The 17,798-nt window shown below is 43.3% G+C and overlaps 3 protein-coding genes across 12 annotated transcripts in view; 2 read left to right on the forward strand and 1 right to left on the reverse strand.

The window, feature by feature from the left end:
- The window catches only part of LOC143513050 (uncharacterized), a 33,042-nt gene extending 28,590 nt beyond the window's left edge, over positions 1–4,452 (forward strand). For 6 of the 8 annotated variants that reach the window (XM_077003992.1, XM_077003990.1, XM_077003993.1 and 3 more), the window contains 6 exons: positions 1,549–1,584; positions 1,746–1,784; positions 2,727–2,747; positions 2,856–3,140; positions 3,541–3,657; positions 4,062–4,452. In XM_077003992.1, coding sequence (XP_076860107.1) covers positions 1,549–1,584; positions 1,746–1,784; positions 2,727–2,747; positions 2,856–3,140; positions 3,541–3,657; positions 4,062–4,099 — 536 coding nt within the window. In that variant the 3' untranslated portion in view covers positions 4,100–4,452. The remainder of the gene's footprint in view (positions 1–1,548; positions 1,585–1,745; positions 1,785–2,726; positions 2,748–2,855; positions 3,141–3,540; positions 3,658–4,061) is intronic. The other 2 variants (XM_077003995.1, XM_077003989.1) reach the window with 1 other exon arrangement.
- A 142-nt stretch (positions 4,453–4,594) lies between these two features.
- On the forward strand, positions 4,595–12,189 carry pcsk1nl (proprotein convertase subtilisin/kexin type 1 inhibitor, like). The gene is made up of 3 exons (XM_077003985.1): positions 4,595–4,918; positions 9,693–10,210; positions 10,334–12,189. The coding sequence occupies exons 1-3, from the start codon at positions 4,841–4,843 to the stop codon at positions 10,722–10,724; spliced, it is 987 nt and encodes a 328-aa protein (XP_076860100.1). The 5' UTR covers positions 4,595–4,840; the 3' UTR covers positions 10,725–12,189.
- Positions 12,190–12,309: 120 nt separating this feature from the next.
- Positions 12,310–17,405, reverse strand: lhfpl4b (LHFPL tetraspan subfamily member 4b). Of its 3 annotated transcripts, none has more exons than XM_077003997.1 (5): positions 16,844–17,405; positions 15,869–16,300; positions 15,416–15,649; positions 13,397–13,447; positions 12,310–13,082 (listed from the first exon to the last, which is right to left on the reverse strand). In XM_077003997.1, the coding sequence occupies exons 2-4, from the start codon at positions 16,290–16,292 to the stop codon at positions 13,422–13,424; spliced, it is 684 nt and encodes a 227-aa protein (XP_076860112.1). In that variant the 5' UTR covers positions 16,293–16,300; positions 16,844–17,405; the 3' UTR covers positions 12,310–13,082; positions 13,397–13,421. The 3 variants fall into 3 exon arrangements, with proteins under 3 accessions (XP_076860112.1, XP_076860113.1, XP_076860111.1); XM_077003998.1 differs by having other exon boundaries at positions 15,422–15,649; positions 15,869–16,324; positions 16,844–17,400; XM_077003996.1 differs by having other exon boundaries at positions 15,869–16,324; positions 16,844–17,398.
- Positions 17,406–17,798: the final 393 nt, after the last annotated feature.

A 17,798-nucleotide genomic window follows, 5' to 3' on the forward strand; every position in this document is an offset into this window, starting at 1 on the left:
GGCCTAGCACTGAAACATGGGAGAGTGAGCCGTAGATGTTAACAGAGTTATGCGAGGCGAAGAACTGAACTAACATCAACTGCACTTTTACTAAAGTCTCTTAAAGGGACATGAACCTCAATATTGTAACATCTGTTTGTGTTTCTCCTCTCTCTCTCTCCCCGGTTAGTCGCTGTTCCCCTCATTGTTTTATGGTTCACCTCTCTGCTGTTAGTCTCATTCTGGTTTGTTATGATCCCGTACTTGTTGTCTCCATTTAGTTGTCTTGTATTCTTGTCGCACTATATTACCCCGTCTGTATTTTGTGTAGCCCCCCTCTGCCTCCTCTGCATAAGTGTAGTGTTATTTCCTTTTGAATAAATATTAGGGATGCACCGAAAATTCGGCCACCGAAAATTTTCGGCCGAAATGGCTTAAATTTGCATTTTCGGTTTTCGGCCGAAATACTTTCATCACCGAAACAACACGGCCGAAACAATGTGCTGTGATGACGCAAGCAAAAATCGCCACCTGCACGCGCTTATTTGGATAAAGCTAGCAAAAAAGTTTTCCAGTGATGGCGCCGAGGCAAAGGACATTACACCAAAAATTATGGAACTCGTTGCCTTAGACGATCAGCCGTTCTCTGTCGTAGGGATTTCGTAGGCTAATAGAGCACATTGAGCCCCGTTATGTTTTGCCGAGCAGACGACATTTCTCAGAAGTGTGTTTACCTGAGCTGTTTAATGTTGTTGCAACTCACGTCACGTTTTTATGAGAGAATTTATATTTATCTTTCAGGCCAGTCAGTTATAATTAAATTTAACTCGTATAAAATACATATATTTATCCTCTCAGATAAAAACGGTCTGCAAGCGAGTTAAATTTAATTAGTGGTCGGCCGTTGTCAGCGGTATCGCCGTTAACGGCCCACCACAAATTTTATTTTATAATATGCATTACTGTAATGTCAGTGCTAAATAAATATTTTCAAATCAAATTTTGTAGTTGATTTATTCTTTGAATAGCAATGCCTTGATTTTAGTGAGGTTAGCCATAAATCCAATGTTACTAATAATTGGCATAATGTATTTCGGTGTTTCGGTTTTCGGCTTTCGGCCTTGGTTTCCTCATTTTCGGTTTTCGGTTTCGGCTAGGAATTTTCATTTCGGTGCATCCCTAATAAATATTCATTACTTTACATTTGTCACCCCTGCCTACGACAAACATTACTACAACAACCTTGTAAAAATTGCATCTACAAATTTTCTCGTTTATTCTTGGAATAAAAAGCTAAAAATGAATAATTGGTAATCATAACTGTTATCCCCAACAAACAAAATGGCTAGAAACTCATAGTGTATGATCCAGAGATAACTTGAACAACCCAAATGTTTGTAATTTTTAGTTATGTGATCTGTTGAATTTTAAGTTAAGTACAAATGCAGGAATTTAATTACCAAATTTCACACTGTCACATGCTTTTGAGAATTTAAGATGAACAGCCTTTTTGGGGAAGATACTAGGGATTAAGTACAAAATGTTTTGTGTCGCATTTGCCAATTTAAGCTCCAGAGCCCTATTGGAGAAGATATTGGGGAACTAGTAAGTGATTTTAGACATGCATTATAATCTTAATACTTTTTTTATTATTGCTAATACTGTCAACCGAGCTGGAATAAAAAGCTAAAAATTAATACACAATAAAAACAAAAAATATATATAATTATAAAAAATATGCTGTAACATGCATTTGTGAATTTAAGCTTCAGAGCCCGATTGGAAAAGAAGATACTGGGGAACTAGTAAGTGATTTTAGACATGGATTATAATCTTACTGCTTTATTCTAGTACTCGGCACTAAAATAAAAGCAAACAAACAAGGGGTGCATGATTCTTATCTCAAAAGTCTTTACATACACATGCATATGTTATGCTTTTAGCCAAGATTACACAACATTGTAAAAATAGCATCTACAAATCTACTTTGAAATTCGTCATGAACTTTTGTGAGTTTAACCTGTACCGCCTAGTGGGGAACTACAAAATTCTTTAAGAAATGTTTTATTCTAGTATCCATCATCTTCCTTTGATCTAATACCCAAAGTGGAGATTGCAACAGTCTAGACCAATTTTCTTAAGTCTGCTTAGAGATTGTTATTCTTCAGTCAAGGTGTCCCGCCCCCTCAATGTAAATAATAAGACCCATTTATTTTACACGGCGCCCCCTTGCCCGCTCAACAATCATCACACGTCGTCACCCCCCCGGTCTACAACTTACATTCGCCACCCCGAAATTTTCTGACGCCCCCCCACTGTATATGTCCTGGCGCCGGTCCTGCCTGGTGGTAGGGAACTGGTCTTGTGACCAAAGGGTCGTGGGTTCAATTCCCAGACCTGAGTCCATGACTGAGGTGCCCTTGAGCAAGGCACCTAACCCCAACTGCTCGCCGGGCGCCTGGAGGACAAATTTCGATTGCGGTGAAAAATCACAATTGACAAAATATGGCACATTTACATTTGACATACAGTATTCTTCATTCTAAATGTTTGACAAATTCATTTGTTTTCCATTTGATTCCATTTTTGTCAGTTGTTTTTGTGAATAATTTAGGCAGACCAATTTCCTCTGTGCCCGTAGGTGCATCTAACACTGACTTTGTTAATCTTGATTTGCTGTGTTAATTATACAATTCAATTCTTATTTACTTCTGTTGTTTATCTCTTGATTTCTTTGTTTTATATAGCTGCTCCAATAGAAAACCCAGGTATGTGCCAGTTTCCCTTGAGATCTTTCAATAGCATTCATTGAATTCATTGAATATTGAACCCCTACATTCTAAATGTCAGTCATTAAATTGTTCGCTGTTTTTCAGACATTCCCCATCCTACTGTGGAGATATATCAGCAGGAAACAAGCAGGGAGAATGTTGTGGTCATCTGTCAGTTTGGAATGAAAACCAGCCATAGTTCATTTGAGCTATCTATCAGGAATGGTGAAAAGGCCCATGTCTTGCGTGACCCCACTTGCACTGAGGAGGCAGTGTGCTTCTTTCAGTTCAAAGTTACCCAACCTACATCCTTCATCTGTGTGCACAAGGTGACCAAACATCAAGGTCACATCCGTCATATCAGTGACCCTTACACGTTCTATAATCCTGGTGAGATGCTTCATTTATTTCAACTTTTGACAGTGACATTGTTCGCATTTTACATATAAGTATGTTTATGGTGTAAGGAAAGTCTTTTCTAACACGTACTTAAGTAATAATAATAATAATAATAATAATAATAGCAATAGTAAATAATAGTAATCAATCTAAATCTGAATAGTAATTATCCAAATGTGCTCTGATGACTGACCATTGAGGTGTCATGGCCAGTATGAAGCAGATTGACGATGCTGAAAACTGGAGTGTGGGAACAACTGTAGTGCGGTGCCTCTTTGATGTTCTGATTATAATTAAACAACATGTTTGTATTTGTAAGCAGTACCTGCTATGTCTAATGTCTGACATCTGTACAATGCTAAAACCCTAACTACAATTTTTTTTTTTTTAGATGTATCACATATCAGTGGATTTCCATTCTATACTGGTTTTGCTTTCTTCATTGGAGTTGTTCTCATCATCATGGTGATAACGGTGACAGTGGTCACGTTTAGAGGAAGACAAAATGGTTAGAATTATTCTCCCAGAATCTCATTTACTGTTGTGGTTCATCTGTGCAAAATGTTAAGAATTGTATGATAGATGGTAAATTATAATTAATGTTTTAAGTTAAGAGCAATAAAGGAATATTTCAGTTTACACATTTCCAATATTTATTCATTTAAAGTAAATTGTAGTAATGTAAAGTCCAATGGTCGTCTACCTTTCTAAATAAAAATGTTATTGTTCAGTAGGGCTGCTATAAGTTCTGCATCCACACAAGCGTTTTTAAAACTGGAAAACTGCATGCCTTATCAGTCCTTATCTTGTATTTTTGTGTGCATTGTTGTTGGTAATTTAAAACATTGAGGGCTCTGGTAAAAGAATGTGACAATGCCAGTAATATTCTGTTTTTCTTGTTTGCATGTTCAGTCAAGAATGTCCAGAAAGGCGTGTATGAAGACATGTAAACAATTTACTGTAACTACACCTGGAAATGGAGAGAGTTTGGTAAATAAAAATGAAAGAAAATTATTTGTTTCAGGCTTTCTAATGCTTGTCTGTGGCATGATTGATCAAAGTCAGAATCAGACGTGTGTCTCTGAATTGTGTCTCAGGTTGTTCCTTTTAAAAATAATGTTTTGCCTAAACTATAAATTTCATGCATTAATATTTTGAGTTTTTTTTATATTTGATCATGTTTTATCACAATGTACTATAAATTGTTCATGCATGAAAGATGATTATTCGAAAGAATTATTTGGCTTAACTATATTGTTATCATTGTTTTTTTGCAAATAAAATTATCATTTAATCATTTTGATTCAGCACCTTCTCTATTCACATTTGTGTCCATCTGTCAAACATCTTACTGATGGGAAACCCTCCAGCATAACATGGATCCATTCTTGCATTCTCCTCTGGCTTGCTTTCACTCCATATTATCCTCTGCCATATCTCCATCCTTCCTCTGTTTCTCTCTTCATCTACTTCATTCTCCTTCTGCCTTGTTGTCTTCCTTTCTCTCCCTCTCCTGTTTTCATATCCCTCTTTACTCGGAGACAGGCTCCTCCCTTCTCCCCCTCCCTCCCTCTTGCGTGCTCCCTCTCTCCCTCCCTCCCTCCTGGATATCTGGATCTCTCCACCCGTGTTCGGAGCTCAGTGGCAGTGTATGTCTCTGTCACTGGGGCAGCTTCATTCTCTTCTGCAGGATGTCGGGCCCTTGGACCAATTCCCTATTGCTCCTCATCTCTGTGGCCTTCCTCCAGAGCCCAGTGCTGGAAGCCAAGGTAAAACGCACATGTATACACACACACACACACACACACACACACATACACACACATTTCCACTAATGTCGCAGTGGATTGTTTAGTAGGTTCATTGGTGACAGGGAAAGTCAAAATCATATATCTTTATTGCTATTATGTTCTTTATGTGCTATTAATTTGTTGTTGCTTCATATGCATTAAAATGTGCTATGTATCAGTTAAAACTCAATTACAGAATTATACAACTGAATTAGAAGTAGTCGAAATAGTTGTGCTATAAATTTCATTTTTATCATTGTCTAGATAAATGAATATTTATGATTTTATTAAATAAATCTGAAGAATCTTAAATAGAAGCACTCTAGCAAAATGAAGAATTATTGTAAATGTACAAGATGCCATCTATTCACTGCCAGTAATGATAGCCAGTAATGATAGCACATTAACATCTGGTTGATTGCACCCATTTGTGCTGGGCTGGTATTTGACTTAGACTATCTGAATAGACCTGCATTCATTACCAGGCAACAGGAGAGTGCGTTGGTCACCGTGGTTCCATCCCCTCATAATATCATGATTAAATTCCGGAAAGTTCTTAGAGGCAAACCTGCAAACCAGATACTGGCAGCTGAAAACAACACCAATGTAGGTTACAGAGGCATTTTAAGGAAGCAAGAATCATCCTTTAAATGATTTTCTGGTTAAAGTTTTTTTAAAAAAAAGGGAGACCTAGTGGTTTTAATGATCAAAACAATGTGCCAGTGGTTTAATCTGAGCATTCCAGTTTATTTCTGGATGTTGGATTGCACAGAGCAATCTCAGAGCAAAGCCTGATCAATGTGATGTCCCGTTTTGTGCATCTGGGAGTGTGTGTGAGGTGATTGTGTGTTCACTGTGCTGTTGGTTTAAATAGCTTTGAGCATAAAAGAAAATGGAGAAAGTGTTGATTTGTTGTAGGCCTCTTGATAGATGACATTACACCTCGTAATACAGAAAAGAGTGGCCTTACATCTGATTTAAGAATTCATTGTCTCTAAGAAAATGATCAACTCAGACCTAAGCTCAGACCTAATAGATATGAATTGTCCTATGCAATTTACAGCTAATTGTTTAGCATTTCTCCATATGAAACCCTTTGGCATATCACTTCTATTTTTAAAAGACAAGCCAAAGATCTGACAGCAAAATGCGGGTATGCCGATGCTCGTTGAGCATGGTCGAGATCATTCTAATCACAACTCCGGCCTAAACGACGATGGTGGATGTTTAGGTTTTTCTGATAAACTGGTTGGAATTGAAGTCAGGTGACTCAGTTCCATTGACAGCATTTGTAGTTGTCTCACTTATCACACTGTATGTTTACATTCAAAACGTAAACCGGCAGTAGAAGACAGAATAACCTACCAGGGGCGTTCTGCGGGCTGAAAATATACGCGTTTACATTGACCTCGCCACTTGCACTTACTAGGTAAGTAGTCGAAGGATGCCACGGCGCCTCAACAATATAGAAATATTAGATTTTGCAAGCAAGCGACCTTTTGACAACTGAATGCAGTTTTCCTGGTTGCACATTTCAGCGACATCTTTCAGTAACCTACCTCGGACAGCGATTTCATTTTATTAGTAGCTGCCATATTTATAGAAGAACGTAACTGAACATGATGCTAAGGACAATTTCGAAGGATACTAAACAGTGTTTCCTCAGTGCAAGATTGAGTGCGGTCGGTAGGCGTGGCCGCGCAATCTAATTAGCTGGAACGAACGGAGGCAGCATGCTGCCATGGAAACTGCTTTCAGTGGGTATGAGTTTTGCTCTCCGCAAATACACACATAGGTGCGCAGAGAGATGTCGCCTAATTTCACAGACGACTGAAGCTCTGAAGTCTTTATCTTTGATTAGCTTATTTCTTCGTCGTGTGTTCTCTGCCATTGTTTTAGCTATTTAAACCGACTGAAAAGCTTAGATTATATTTATGAACAGGATGATCTTGATCAGTACTAAGAAATTACATACATCATTAATTATTTTATCACCTCACAAAATTCCGTATTTATTCCCGCATGAGGTCTTTTCAAGTCCTGCTGTAACCTTATTGTTATGCTAATAATATGTTTACGTGCTTTTAGAAGTTTGATCAAAACTCTGGTTTGAACTTATTCCTAAACAGTTAAATTACACACTCCATGCGTAAACCTACAAAGATAAATACAGATAGAACTAGAAAGAGTAGAGCTTGCAGCTTCAACTATTGTCGTGCCGTGAGCGCTTCTAAAGTGCGAAACCGTGGGGTTTGAAGTGTAGTCAGAACTTGGATGCATGACGAGAACAGACCGAGTTTAAGCCTACATTCACAAACACGTGCATGCATGCACACGCGCCACACACTCCCACACAGTCTCTCACTGTAAATGCACATGTATTTCCCGCGAAGCATGGACGTCATAATGCGCAAGAGTGAGTCATCAGTGTTCTGACTCACGCTCTGCCTCCCTCTCTCAGCCTCAGGACGTCACTCGCACCTCACCTGTTGCCTTCGTCATCAGACAACATATCAGACAGCACATACTTTGCTTCCATCTTGACGTTCTCACTAGGGACTCATTTTGCGCACGTTAAATGTCCGATCAGGAGAAACGCTGTGGCAGTCAGCAAGTTAACGTACTTTAGTTTAGTACTACACATGATTGTCTGTTAGATTAACTTGGATTTAACATCCTAAAACCAGATTACGGAGTTCAAACCTGGAAAAAGCATATTGTGTCTAAGGTTTGACTATAGGCCTATCTCAGGACTGAGTATGTCTCAGGAGTGGCAATATTTATATTTATCATTCAGCTGCAATGGGCACATGATTGTTGCCATTAATCATTACACAACACACCACATATTATATAATGCAGTAACAGAATATTAATTCCATATTCCAAGATCCCTTTTGCACTCACACTATAAAGGCCTCATGAAGATCAGAAGCGTGAGAGCCTCAAACAGGGACAGATGGCCATTATTGTGCATGCGGCACTAAGGCCCAGAACATCGTGTGCAGTCCCAGGTACAGTCGGCACTAAGCAAACTTACACATGCACGTCTCAGCACTGTATCTGTCTCTTGGGACTCAATAACTCAAACCCCACCCCCCTTTTTTCCTGGGCCAGTCTATTAACAATGAAATAAATGGGACACTTCCCACTATGAATCACGGGCTTATCCACGGCAGCTATAAAATGTAATATATCATGGGCTACCAGTTCTTTGGCTTAAGCTGCAATATTGGATTGGGCTCATCGAAGCTTGCAGCAGGGCTGATATATATGGGGAGAACAGGTTGGTTTAGGAGTCGGAATCTGCTTGCCCTGCAGATCAATGAGTTCAGATAACTGGGTCTCCCACTCTTCCAACCTCTTGTGACCTGTTATTATCAAAGCTAATATCTAATTGTGCACATGAACGTTTGTTTAACCTTTCTACCTCTCATTGCCTCTCTCGCTTTCTCTCTCTCTGATTTCTTCTCCTTTCCCTCCTTCTCTCTTTCCTTTTCTGTTCAGCCATCTTGGGTGTTCTCCCATTAACAGTGTGCATGGTGTAAGGCTGTGTCCATGTTTCATGCTTTGACTGCATTCAGCACAATATCTTCAGTGCAGAATATATATTGTAGAGTACGAGTGCAGTGCAGTCATATGTAAATTGAATATTAATCTGGCATGATTCCTTTCCACTGCAAAAGTAAAAATCTCATAGCATTAGCAAACAGAGAGGTAAGAGTGGATGGTGGCTTTCGAACCAACTCGGGTCCCCAGAGAATATCTCATTACCTGATGTCCAGCTACTGTTCCAGACACACTGTTAAAGACCTTGGCCTTGATATTAATGGCCTTGCAGGCTTGAGAGCTGCCTCAACCATTTTGATTTAACTGTTGCCATTGCTGTACCTTATCTACTGTAGAGAGCAGATACCCTTTTTACCCTTTTAATTTTGCCATTTGTTACAATAATAAACTTACAATAGTAAATGATGTGGACTTATATAGTGGCTGGCAGGCAATGCGGGACTTTGAAGGTTAACGGCAGGATTTTATAGAACACTCAGGTAGCTGGTGAAAACTGGTAAGGGATGGTGGGTAAATTGGGCAGATATGTTTGTGTGTTTATTAGGACTCTTGCTGCAGAGTTTTGCATATACTGGAGAGAGTGATGAGTTATGTAAGGTAAACCAAACAGAACTGCAGTAGTCTGACAGGTGTATGAAAGGCATGCACTAGGACCTCAATATCTCTTCTTTGAAGAAGAACACAGGAGTCCAGCAATATTGTGGAGGTGGAGAAATGTGGTCATAGTCAGGCCTTTAATATGTGAGTCGATGGTGAGATGGGGTCCGAGAGTGCACCAAGGTTTTGAATAACAGAGTGACTGACTGCAGCATCATCAACGGGATAGAAGTGCTCGCAATAGGCCAAGATGACAGGCTTAGTACCCATGCTCATGAATTCAGATTTCAGTTAATGTTTGCACAAGTTGATTTTATGTTTGCACAGTTAATTAATGTCTTTTAAATGTATTATTATTCATTCAGATCCCCAAAATAAAATGAAATAATTTTCAAAAATGTTTTGCTGCCTCAGACCACCAGGGGGCCTGGGAGCACATCAGTGGTGTTAATAACATGTTCACATAAAGACAAATGCATGAGGTCAGACTGTAGCCTATGGGGAATATTTTTAACTGATCACGTCACTCCAGACATAGACTTTATATAAATGTTCTTGTTTTTCTTACTCCATCTCTCTCTGTCAGCCTCTCTCCACACTGTATGGGAGTGGAGCGGCCCGCCTGCGCCGTGACCTGCGGGATTCGCTGGCTTACGAGGCCCAGATGATGTCATACCCCCCCGCAGACTTGAAGGGCAGGGCCAACGATCTGTACTACCAACCAGATGCCTTGAGAGCACAGGGGCTGGGCCAGGCCATTCAGCAATTGGTGGAGAATGACCAGAGGCGGGAACAGGAGGCGGCGTACCTGGCGGGTTTGCTGCGCCTGCTGAGCGAGGCAGAGAGCAATGGCCCAGGCAAACGGGAGGAAGAGGAGGAGGAGGAAGGAGATTTACAGGGCCCATACTCTCCGGACTATGACGAGACGGAGCAGACTCTCGGCATCGTGAATCCCCAGGTCCTGCTGGATCCGCAGCTCAGCGAAGCTCTGCTCAACCGCTACCAGCAGGAGAGAATGCTGCAGACACGGCACAGCCCTGCTGCTAACCGTCTCCCGGAGAGAGGTCAGGAGAGAGACCAGGAGAGAGAACAGGAGGTGCTCCGGTGAGAACAGCACCACTAACCAAATCCTTTTTATATGTTATGTAAAGTTTGAAATGATCAACCAAGCGCTGTACTGTTTGCCTCTTAAGAATGGATCTCCTGAGTTGTCAGTGCCTTTCCCAGGTTCCTGGTTGAGAGAATCCTCTCCAGTTTGGCATCAGGGAACCAGCCGAGCCCCTCCAATCGACGAGCCAAGCGTGATGTGAGCGGAGTGGGCGCTGAGGGGCAGGGCGTGGCTACCCCACTGAGACGGGCCCGACGATCTGTAGATTCTGCCCCCGTTCCTGCTCCCAACGCCGAGGTCTCCCTGGTACGTGTGAAGAGGCTGGGTGAAGAAGACGATGATGAAGGTTTTGCCAGTCAGAATAACAGATCCCCCCGCGTTGGCTTGCAGAGGATGAAACGCATTGACACAGACCTGACCCCACCTCAGAAACACAGCCGCAAGCGCCGAGCGGTGACCTATGACCCCAATGTCATCGCTCAGCACATCCTGCAGTACCTGCCATCATAAGGACAGAGAGAAAGAGAAAGAGAGAGAGGGGGAGGGAGAGAGAGAATAGATTATAGGTGTTCCAAAGCTGACAGATATGAGAACTCACTGTCAACATGTCAACAGCATTGTTCAGCCAATCAATGAATCTGCTATAAATAAATTGCAAGTATGTTTACTAATCTACGTGACCTGCTTTCGCACAGGAATAGAACAGAATGGTTCTGAGTGCTCAGCAGATGAAACAAGCTCTGGTTGCTCAGATATGGCCCACCGCTCCAGACCAAATCTCTCTTTTGTTTCTTAAGCAGATTGTTTTAGACACTTTTCTAGAAATCTAGTGCACCATGCATAAAACTTTCAATCCAAAGTGTGAGGCAATGCCAAATACCAAAGTAAATCTAGGCCACAGGGAAGTCTCCCCACACAGTATGTAAACGGCCTTTGTTTTTGCGTGTGGCACCGTTTCTGTGTCTACTGTGTGACCCATTTGACCTATGACCCGTTTGCACTACGTACTCCCAGCAGTGTTCCAGCGCTGCAAAAGCTTCACCGCTGGCCCCTGTGATCTCCTACTGTGTGTTGCCGATGTGGACACACGCTTTTCTCTCTGAGTCCTTAGAGTCATACTGGTAGGAGAAGGGGCTTTTCATAAAGCAGGATTGACTATAATGACTATAGAACCTCGTCAATATTGTGAGTCTGAATAAATCCTAATGTGCTGGTTTAGAAAAGTCACACTTAGTCGTTGCTGTCTCACTAAGACAGGTGCGGTCTTTGTCTTCTGTCCACACTTCTCAAGTAATTGCCGCTACAAAACAATCACTTTTAAATGACTACAAAACATCACAGAGATGCTATGATTTTGCGGTTTGCTTTCCCAACAAATTTTAACAAAGAGCATTTTGGTTGTCTGGTATTTGTTATGTGTGCGGTTAGGTATGGTTGCCAGACGTATCCAGAATCACCCAGCGAGCTGTGCACGGGGGTTCGTGTTGTCCACTACATTAACCAATGTGGCATATTTTATTGAGAGTAATTCGTCTCACTTCATCCGTCAGCAGCACCAGTGAGTCACTAAGCAGCTCTGTCTAGCTAACAGCCGGTGGGTACTTGGGCAGTCGAGTATGCTCTCTGCTCTCTTTCTCTGATCTCCTGTTTGGCGGCACGCTGCGTTCGGGCAGCGTACATTACTGAAACGCGTCCCGCCTGTCCTCGCTTTTAAGAGTCGCTGTTGTCCCCTCGTTTTGCTTCGCTCGTGGCTTCAGCACACTACGTGCCAATGAGACAGCTTTGCCCAGGTCACGTTCTCATCTCGGTTCTATGACTATTCTGTGAGTGTGTGCTCGCAAGGATTTGACACTATATTCTAGCGGTGTGTTTCCATACCTTTGTGCTCATGAAATCTTGTACAACGTTGCACATGTGTGCTGCAGGTTTTATTGTGAATCATTTTAAGTTCCAGTAAACTCTATGTGAACACCAAGATTTTGTTTGGGCCTCCAGTTCTTTGTTTTGGTCATTGCTGCTCATTTACATTTAGCACCATCTACGTTACACTGGGTAACTTTACTTACACAACTATGAAAACTCACTGGAAAGGGTGTAGCAGACAAACAGTCGTTTATTGGTCAAAGATGAAGAGATTTCAACACTCAGCAATCAGTTACACGGTAGGCAAACAGATGAACAACTCTTGAAGCACTGTAATTAGTCAGAACTTCTTTAAAATGCCTAGTTAATGTCAGCCTAATCACCGAACTGTTCCAGCTTGTGGAAAATGATCACATTTCTTCATTGCTTACAAAACAGCATTATGAAACATCAAATATATCGGATATCATAGCAGATATACTAATCAGGTCTGCTGGCATTGCTTTTTGCTTTCTACATTCATCTGGAAAATACCTGCAAGTCTATTTTACATTATAGGATTACCATATACCACAACAACTGAACTAACTACCAATCAAGATAGAAACCTGAAACAGTGGTATCGGTGTATAGCGCAGGCTACGTTTGAGCTGGACCCACGACATCATGAACGATAGACACAGGTTTAACCTGCTCTCTTTAATGGTGGTGCCTCAGGGATGATCTGTGCGGAGAACAGACGTACAAATCAGAGAGGCTTGACGCAGTCGTGTGCGCGTCTGGCAGTGGTCTGATGCCATTTCAGAAAGGGTGCCGTATCTCTTCCTTCCTGGGCAGGGGGAGTTGGATACAGTTGCCAGGTGACTGTTTCTATGCAGAGAGATTATGTAAGCAGGAAAAGCAGGAAGATGATGTCATGCTGAGAGGGAGGAGTAAATGAGCTGCTATCCTCAGGGAGGAGATGATGGGGAGAATGACCTGTGGGAGAGGCAGTGGGGTTGAAAGCTGAGCCAAGGACACGAGGAGCACAAAGTGGAGATTAAAGCAGTGGGGGAGGGAAGTGTTGGGCATAACGGGACAGGAGAAAACACACGGAAATGGAGGATGATTGGATGAAGGTGTAGGAGAAGAGGAGAGAGAGATATAAAGACATCAAAGTCAAACAGCATTCGAACAGGGAAAAAAGGGGGATGGCTGTCCTACTAGACTACCATCTTCGGTCATTACAGCCTAGATCTGATATATTTACTCTAAAAGAAGAAAGGCACAAATGGAGAATCACGTTGTTTAGTCCAAAGAAGCCGAGAGGCCAGCCATACCTGTGGATTTCGCTCCATCACCAGCCTACGCCGCCAGTAACAGCCCGGTCACTGAGGAACACACACACAGGCTGTCAGTTTCACACCAATGGCACATTCTAACAAGCCATATGTTACATGACTGCAGTATGTGCTCCATCTGTAACTGACCAGGATTTCTAGCATAGGAGTGATCAAAATGGACGACCATGGCCTGTGGGGTGGAGCTACAGTCACCAGCCCCGTCATCTCCCAAAGCTAAAGGGTTTACCAAAAATGTTGGGAAAAATATAAAATAGTACCAGAATCAAATCTGAAGGCCATAGGGTGTTGGAGGAGAGCTGAGAGAACAATGCCAGCAAACGGACCGCCTACACCCACCTACATCGAGCCCCGACGCGCAGAACGTCATATAAATACACCACCCATTGGCATTTGTCTTGTGTCAGCAAAGATATGCATCATCACCAAATGGCTCTAGATGCACATTTAGATGTGAACGCTGTCGAGCACCTTTGGGAAGAGGACTGCAGTTGTGCAACACAGTCATTCATCACTGCACGCATTGTTACACAGATGCTTCTGAATGGTGCAACATTTCTGTTCAATGCATGCAGCATGTTGTAGAATCAATGGACAGGCATATGCAGTATCTCCAAAAGTGAGCACACACCCCTCACATATATGGAAATATTTAATTTTCTTCTATTCAGGGGACTATAGAAATGACACTTGGATATAACTCAGAGTAGTGAGTGTACTGCTCGTATAACAGCATAGTCTTCTGAAAATAGCTCAGCACACAGCCATTAATGTCCAAACAGCTGGCAAAAGTGAGTATACCTGACAAATTTTGGCTATAGTGTCAATATTTTGTGTGACCACCATTATGATCTAGCAGTGCCTTCACCCTCTTGGGCATGGAGTTCACCAGAGCTGCACAGGTTGCTACTGGAATCCTCTTCCCCTCCTCCATGTTGGCATCATGGAGTTGATGGATGTTGGACACCTTGAGCTCCTCCATCTTCCACTTGAAGATGCCCCACAGGTCTCTGTTGGTGTAGTTCTGGAGAAGTACTTGGCCAGTCCATCATGTTTACCTTCAGCTTCCTCAGCAAGGCAGTTTGGGGTCGTTATCATGTTGGGAAACTGCCAATGCGGCTCAGTTAACGATGGGAGGGGATGGTGCTCCGCTTCACAATGCCACAGTACATGGAGTTCATGTTTCCCTCAAAGCTCCACCATCATTCATGCAGCCCCAGACCATGATGGCACCACCAAGACACACTTATCTTGGTTTTCCTCACCAGGGCACCGCCACACATGCTGGACACCATCATAAACAAACAAGTTTATCTTGGTCTCCTCAGACCACAGGACATGGGTCCAGTAATACACACACATGGACAGCTTGTCTTCAGTGCTGCTTACAGGCTTTCTAGTGCATCAGGTTGAGAAGAAGCTTCCTTCGGGATGACGACCCTACAGACCGTGTCGATGCAGTGTGTGACACAGTTTGGCCGACCCTGGCTAACCTGTCCTGGAAAACTCCCAGATGATCTTGGCCATTCTGCTGTAGCTGAGATTCAGGGTGTTATCTTTGTAGCCATCTTTGTTGAGAGCAACAATTCTATTTTTTACATACTCAGAGAGTTTTATGTTGAATTTCCAGTGGCCAGTATGAGAGAGAATTGTACTCAAAGCAAATTTTACAGCCTTGCTCCACATTCTCACCTATAACCTTCTAAATCTAACAAGTTACATGACACCAGGGGGTCACGATGACACAATTAGGCGCATTTTGGACACGTTCACTGTGAGGTGTACTCACTTTTGTTGCAATATATTTGGACATTAATGGCTCTGTGTTGAGCTATTTTCAGAAGAGAGTAAATCTATACTATGAGTTATAGCCAAGTGTCCTTTCTGTAATGTTATCCCAGAAAAAAAAAAAAAATTCAGAAATGTGAGGGGTGTACTTATACATACTTATACATACTATATGACCGTATAAACAAATGATTTAAAAGAAGTGTTTACCCTCACCATCCTTGGCATCGTCTGGGAGAAGCGCGTCTTGCCTGTTAGCCAAGACAAAGGCGAGAGTGGCGAGAATGGCAGCGTCCAGCACACCCAGGATGGCCAGCACATAGGCCCAGTGGACGGAGCAGTTTCCCGGGGAGAAACTCCCCACCGCCTCACCGCAGAGCGCTCGCATTTCCGCACACTCCCACGTGTCGGGGAACAGCACGCAGGCCAGCGCCAAGCAGAACCCTGGGCATTGAAACCGTGGTGTGAACTGGCTCAAGGGCCGGTTCAGCATGAGTCAAAAGTGGACATATGTCTGGACTGGCTAATGACCTCAAGATTTTGCTTTAAAACAAGGGCTTTCTCACCCATCCTGGTTAGCTTTAGTGATTTCCCTGAAGTGCTTGATATTTGGTGTGTTGAGTTCTGGTATGGTCATTGAAGCAATGTACAAGGTACCCTCACCTGCAGTCAGCTGTAGCCAGGCGCAGATGTTATACACGGTGGCAGCATTGCAAAAGCGGAAGAGACACAGGCACCCGACGCTGACCCACACCATGGTTAGAGAAATGCACACCAGCACGGCCGGAGACTGGAAGGCCGGCAGGGGGGTAAGCGTGCGTAGGGAACCCCTGCACTCTGGCCCGGGCCAGTCCATCTCCACGCACACCTCGAACAGGCCCAGGGTGCCTGCCTGGGGGGGCGTGGCCACACTGCCACCACGGTAACGCAGCTCGCGCGTGCCGACCCACGACGGCTGGATGAGGATGACCACCTCGATGACGGCGAAGCAGAGCGTGCACACGGCCCACAGGGCGCCCACTGCCCGGGCACTCCGCACGAACTCCGTCTGGTAGAGCTTCGCCACGTCGGAGGCGTGAGACTGCATGGCGTCACCTGCAGGAGGGACCGCGCAGGTCTCTACACCCGCCGAGTCACCAGGTGAAGACATATAATTGAAAACAACTCTGGGATTTTCACAGACTAAACATTTTGATTCTGTAGTTTACAAGGCAAAATGACAATGTAAAAAAAAAAGCAATAAGTCAACATTTGGTGTCACTATTGGTTTGTGCGCTGGGAGCAATGATCAATCTGCTGAAAACAATTTTAGAAAAATGATTTCAGGAGTCTTCAAACCTTTTCTTTACAGAGACAGGAGATCAGTCTCCCAGCTCAACAACTTAAGGTATTAAAGAAGGCAACATGTATTAAAGAAGACAGTGATACCCTTCACATCAGCATGAGCGTTAATACCAGGACACAAGGCCTAGCAAAGCACGACAACACTAGCGCTGTTGAATACTGCAGGCAAGTCATGAGGACAGTTCAGACAAAAAGCAGAATGACAGAAAAATGACAACCGCAGGATGTATAGGATCTGTGTCCTAATGTGGATGAATAGATGGGGGTGAGATGTTGGGATGGGATGAAGATCACCTCTGTCCTCCTGCAGCTGTCCTGTCGTCTGTGACACTCTCGCCCCTTTAGCAGGAAGTGAAGGCCAAAAATCGCATCAAAGTGGGGGAGCGAGAGAAAACGAAAACGAGTGGATTTATCATTCTCCTCCTTCTCCCCCTTCTTGCGGGGTTATGGTGGCGATGATGCACGACATTAACGGAGCACCCACACCAACGGCACCCTTCTTACACATATGGATGGAGGAGAGAAGAAAGGGAGGGAGGAGGAGGGACTTTCAGTCCAGAAGCTGTCTCTCCCTCTCTCTCTCTCTCTCACACACACACACACACACAAAACCGCTGGTGCAGTGTCATGGCGCTGATGCAGAATCATTCTTTCTGTCGTGTGCAGTGCAGCACGGAATGAGGGCAGAGAGAAATGGCGAAAGGAAGAAGGAAGGAGAAAAATACTCTGCATTCATCAGAGCACACATTGTGAGCGGAGGAGGGGAGGACGTGAGCAGGGAGCAGGATCAGAGGAGAGAGGGGAGGACGTGAGCAGGGAGCAGGATCAGAGGAGAGAGGGGAGGGAAGAGGAGGGGCCTGCGACATCGACATCGTCATTCCTTCATTACGAGTAGATGCAGGTCTTAAAGTACAGGGTCATAAAGCACCCACAGGGGAGCCAAGGTTTAGTTAAGTCTAGCGCAGACTGTGGGAGGGGCAATCTCACCCTCAAAGCCGACGTGACCACACCCCCCGCCACGTCTCTGCTCTATCCTTACAGATGACATCACAATGGGTGATGGATATCAATCATTAACTGGGAAGGATGGAGTTGTGTGCACTGCAGCTGAGCTCAGTGTTGACTGTGTGCATGGACGTGCCGCACTGGCAACTTTCTCAAGATGTTTAAACATACTTTGTATTGTTACTTGTAACCATAACAAAAAATAGGAACTAAAAATATATTAAATATACAATTGTTAATAAAA

This window comes from Brachyhypopomus gauderio, chromosome 4 (assembly GCF_052324685.1).
Source record: "Brachyhypopomus gauderio isolate BG-103 chromosome 4, BGAUD_0.2, whole genome shotgun sequence".
Classification (NCBI taxonomy): domain Eukaryota; kingdom Metazoa; phylum Chordata; class Actinopteri; order Gymnotiformes; family Hypopomidae; genus Brachyhypopomus; species Brachyhypopomus gauderio.

Excerpts from the sequence above, each read along its gene's own strand:
- lhfpl4b (XM_077003997.1), bottom strand. The coding sequence starts at position 16,292 with ATGCAGTCTCACGCCTCCGACGTGGCGAAGCTCTACCAGACGGAGTTC. Across the intron at positions 15,650-15,868 it reads CTGGCTACAGCTGACTGCAG|GGTTCTGCTTGGCGCTGGCC; the intron begins GTGAGGGTACCT and ends TTCAATGCCCAG. Across the intron at positions 13,448-15,415 it reads CGATGCCAAGGATGGTGAGG|TGACCGGGCTGTTACTGGCG; the intron begins GTAAACACTTCT and ends TGTGTTCCTCAG.
- pcsk1nl (XM_077003985.1), top strand. The coding sequence starts at position 4,841 with ATGTCGGGCCCTTGGACCAATTCCCTATTGCTCCTCATCTCTGTGGCC. Across the intron at positions 4,919-9,692 it reads GCCCAGTGCTGGAAGCCAAG|CCTCTCTCCACACTGTATGG; the intron begins GTAAAACGCACA and ends TCTCTCTGTCAG. Across the intron at positions 10,211-10,333 it reads AGAGAACAGGAGGTGCTCCG|GTTCCTGGTTGAGAGAATCC; the intron begins GTGAGAACAGCA and ends TGCCTTTCCCAG.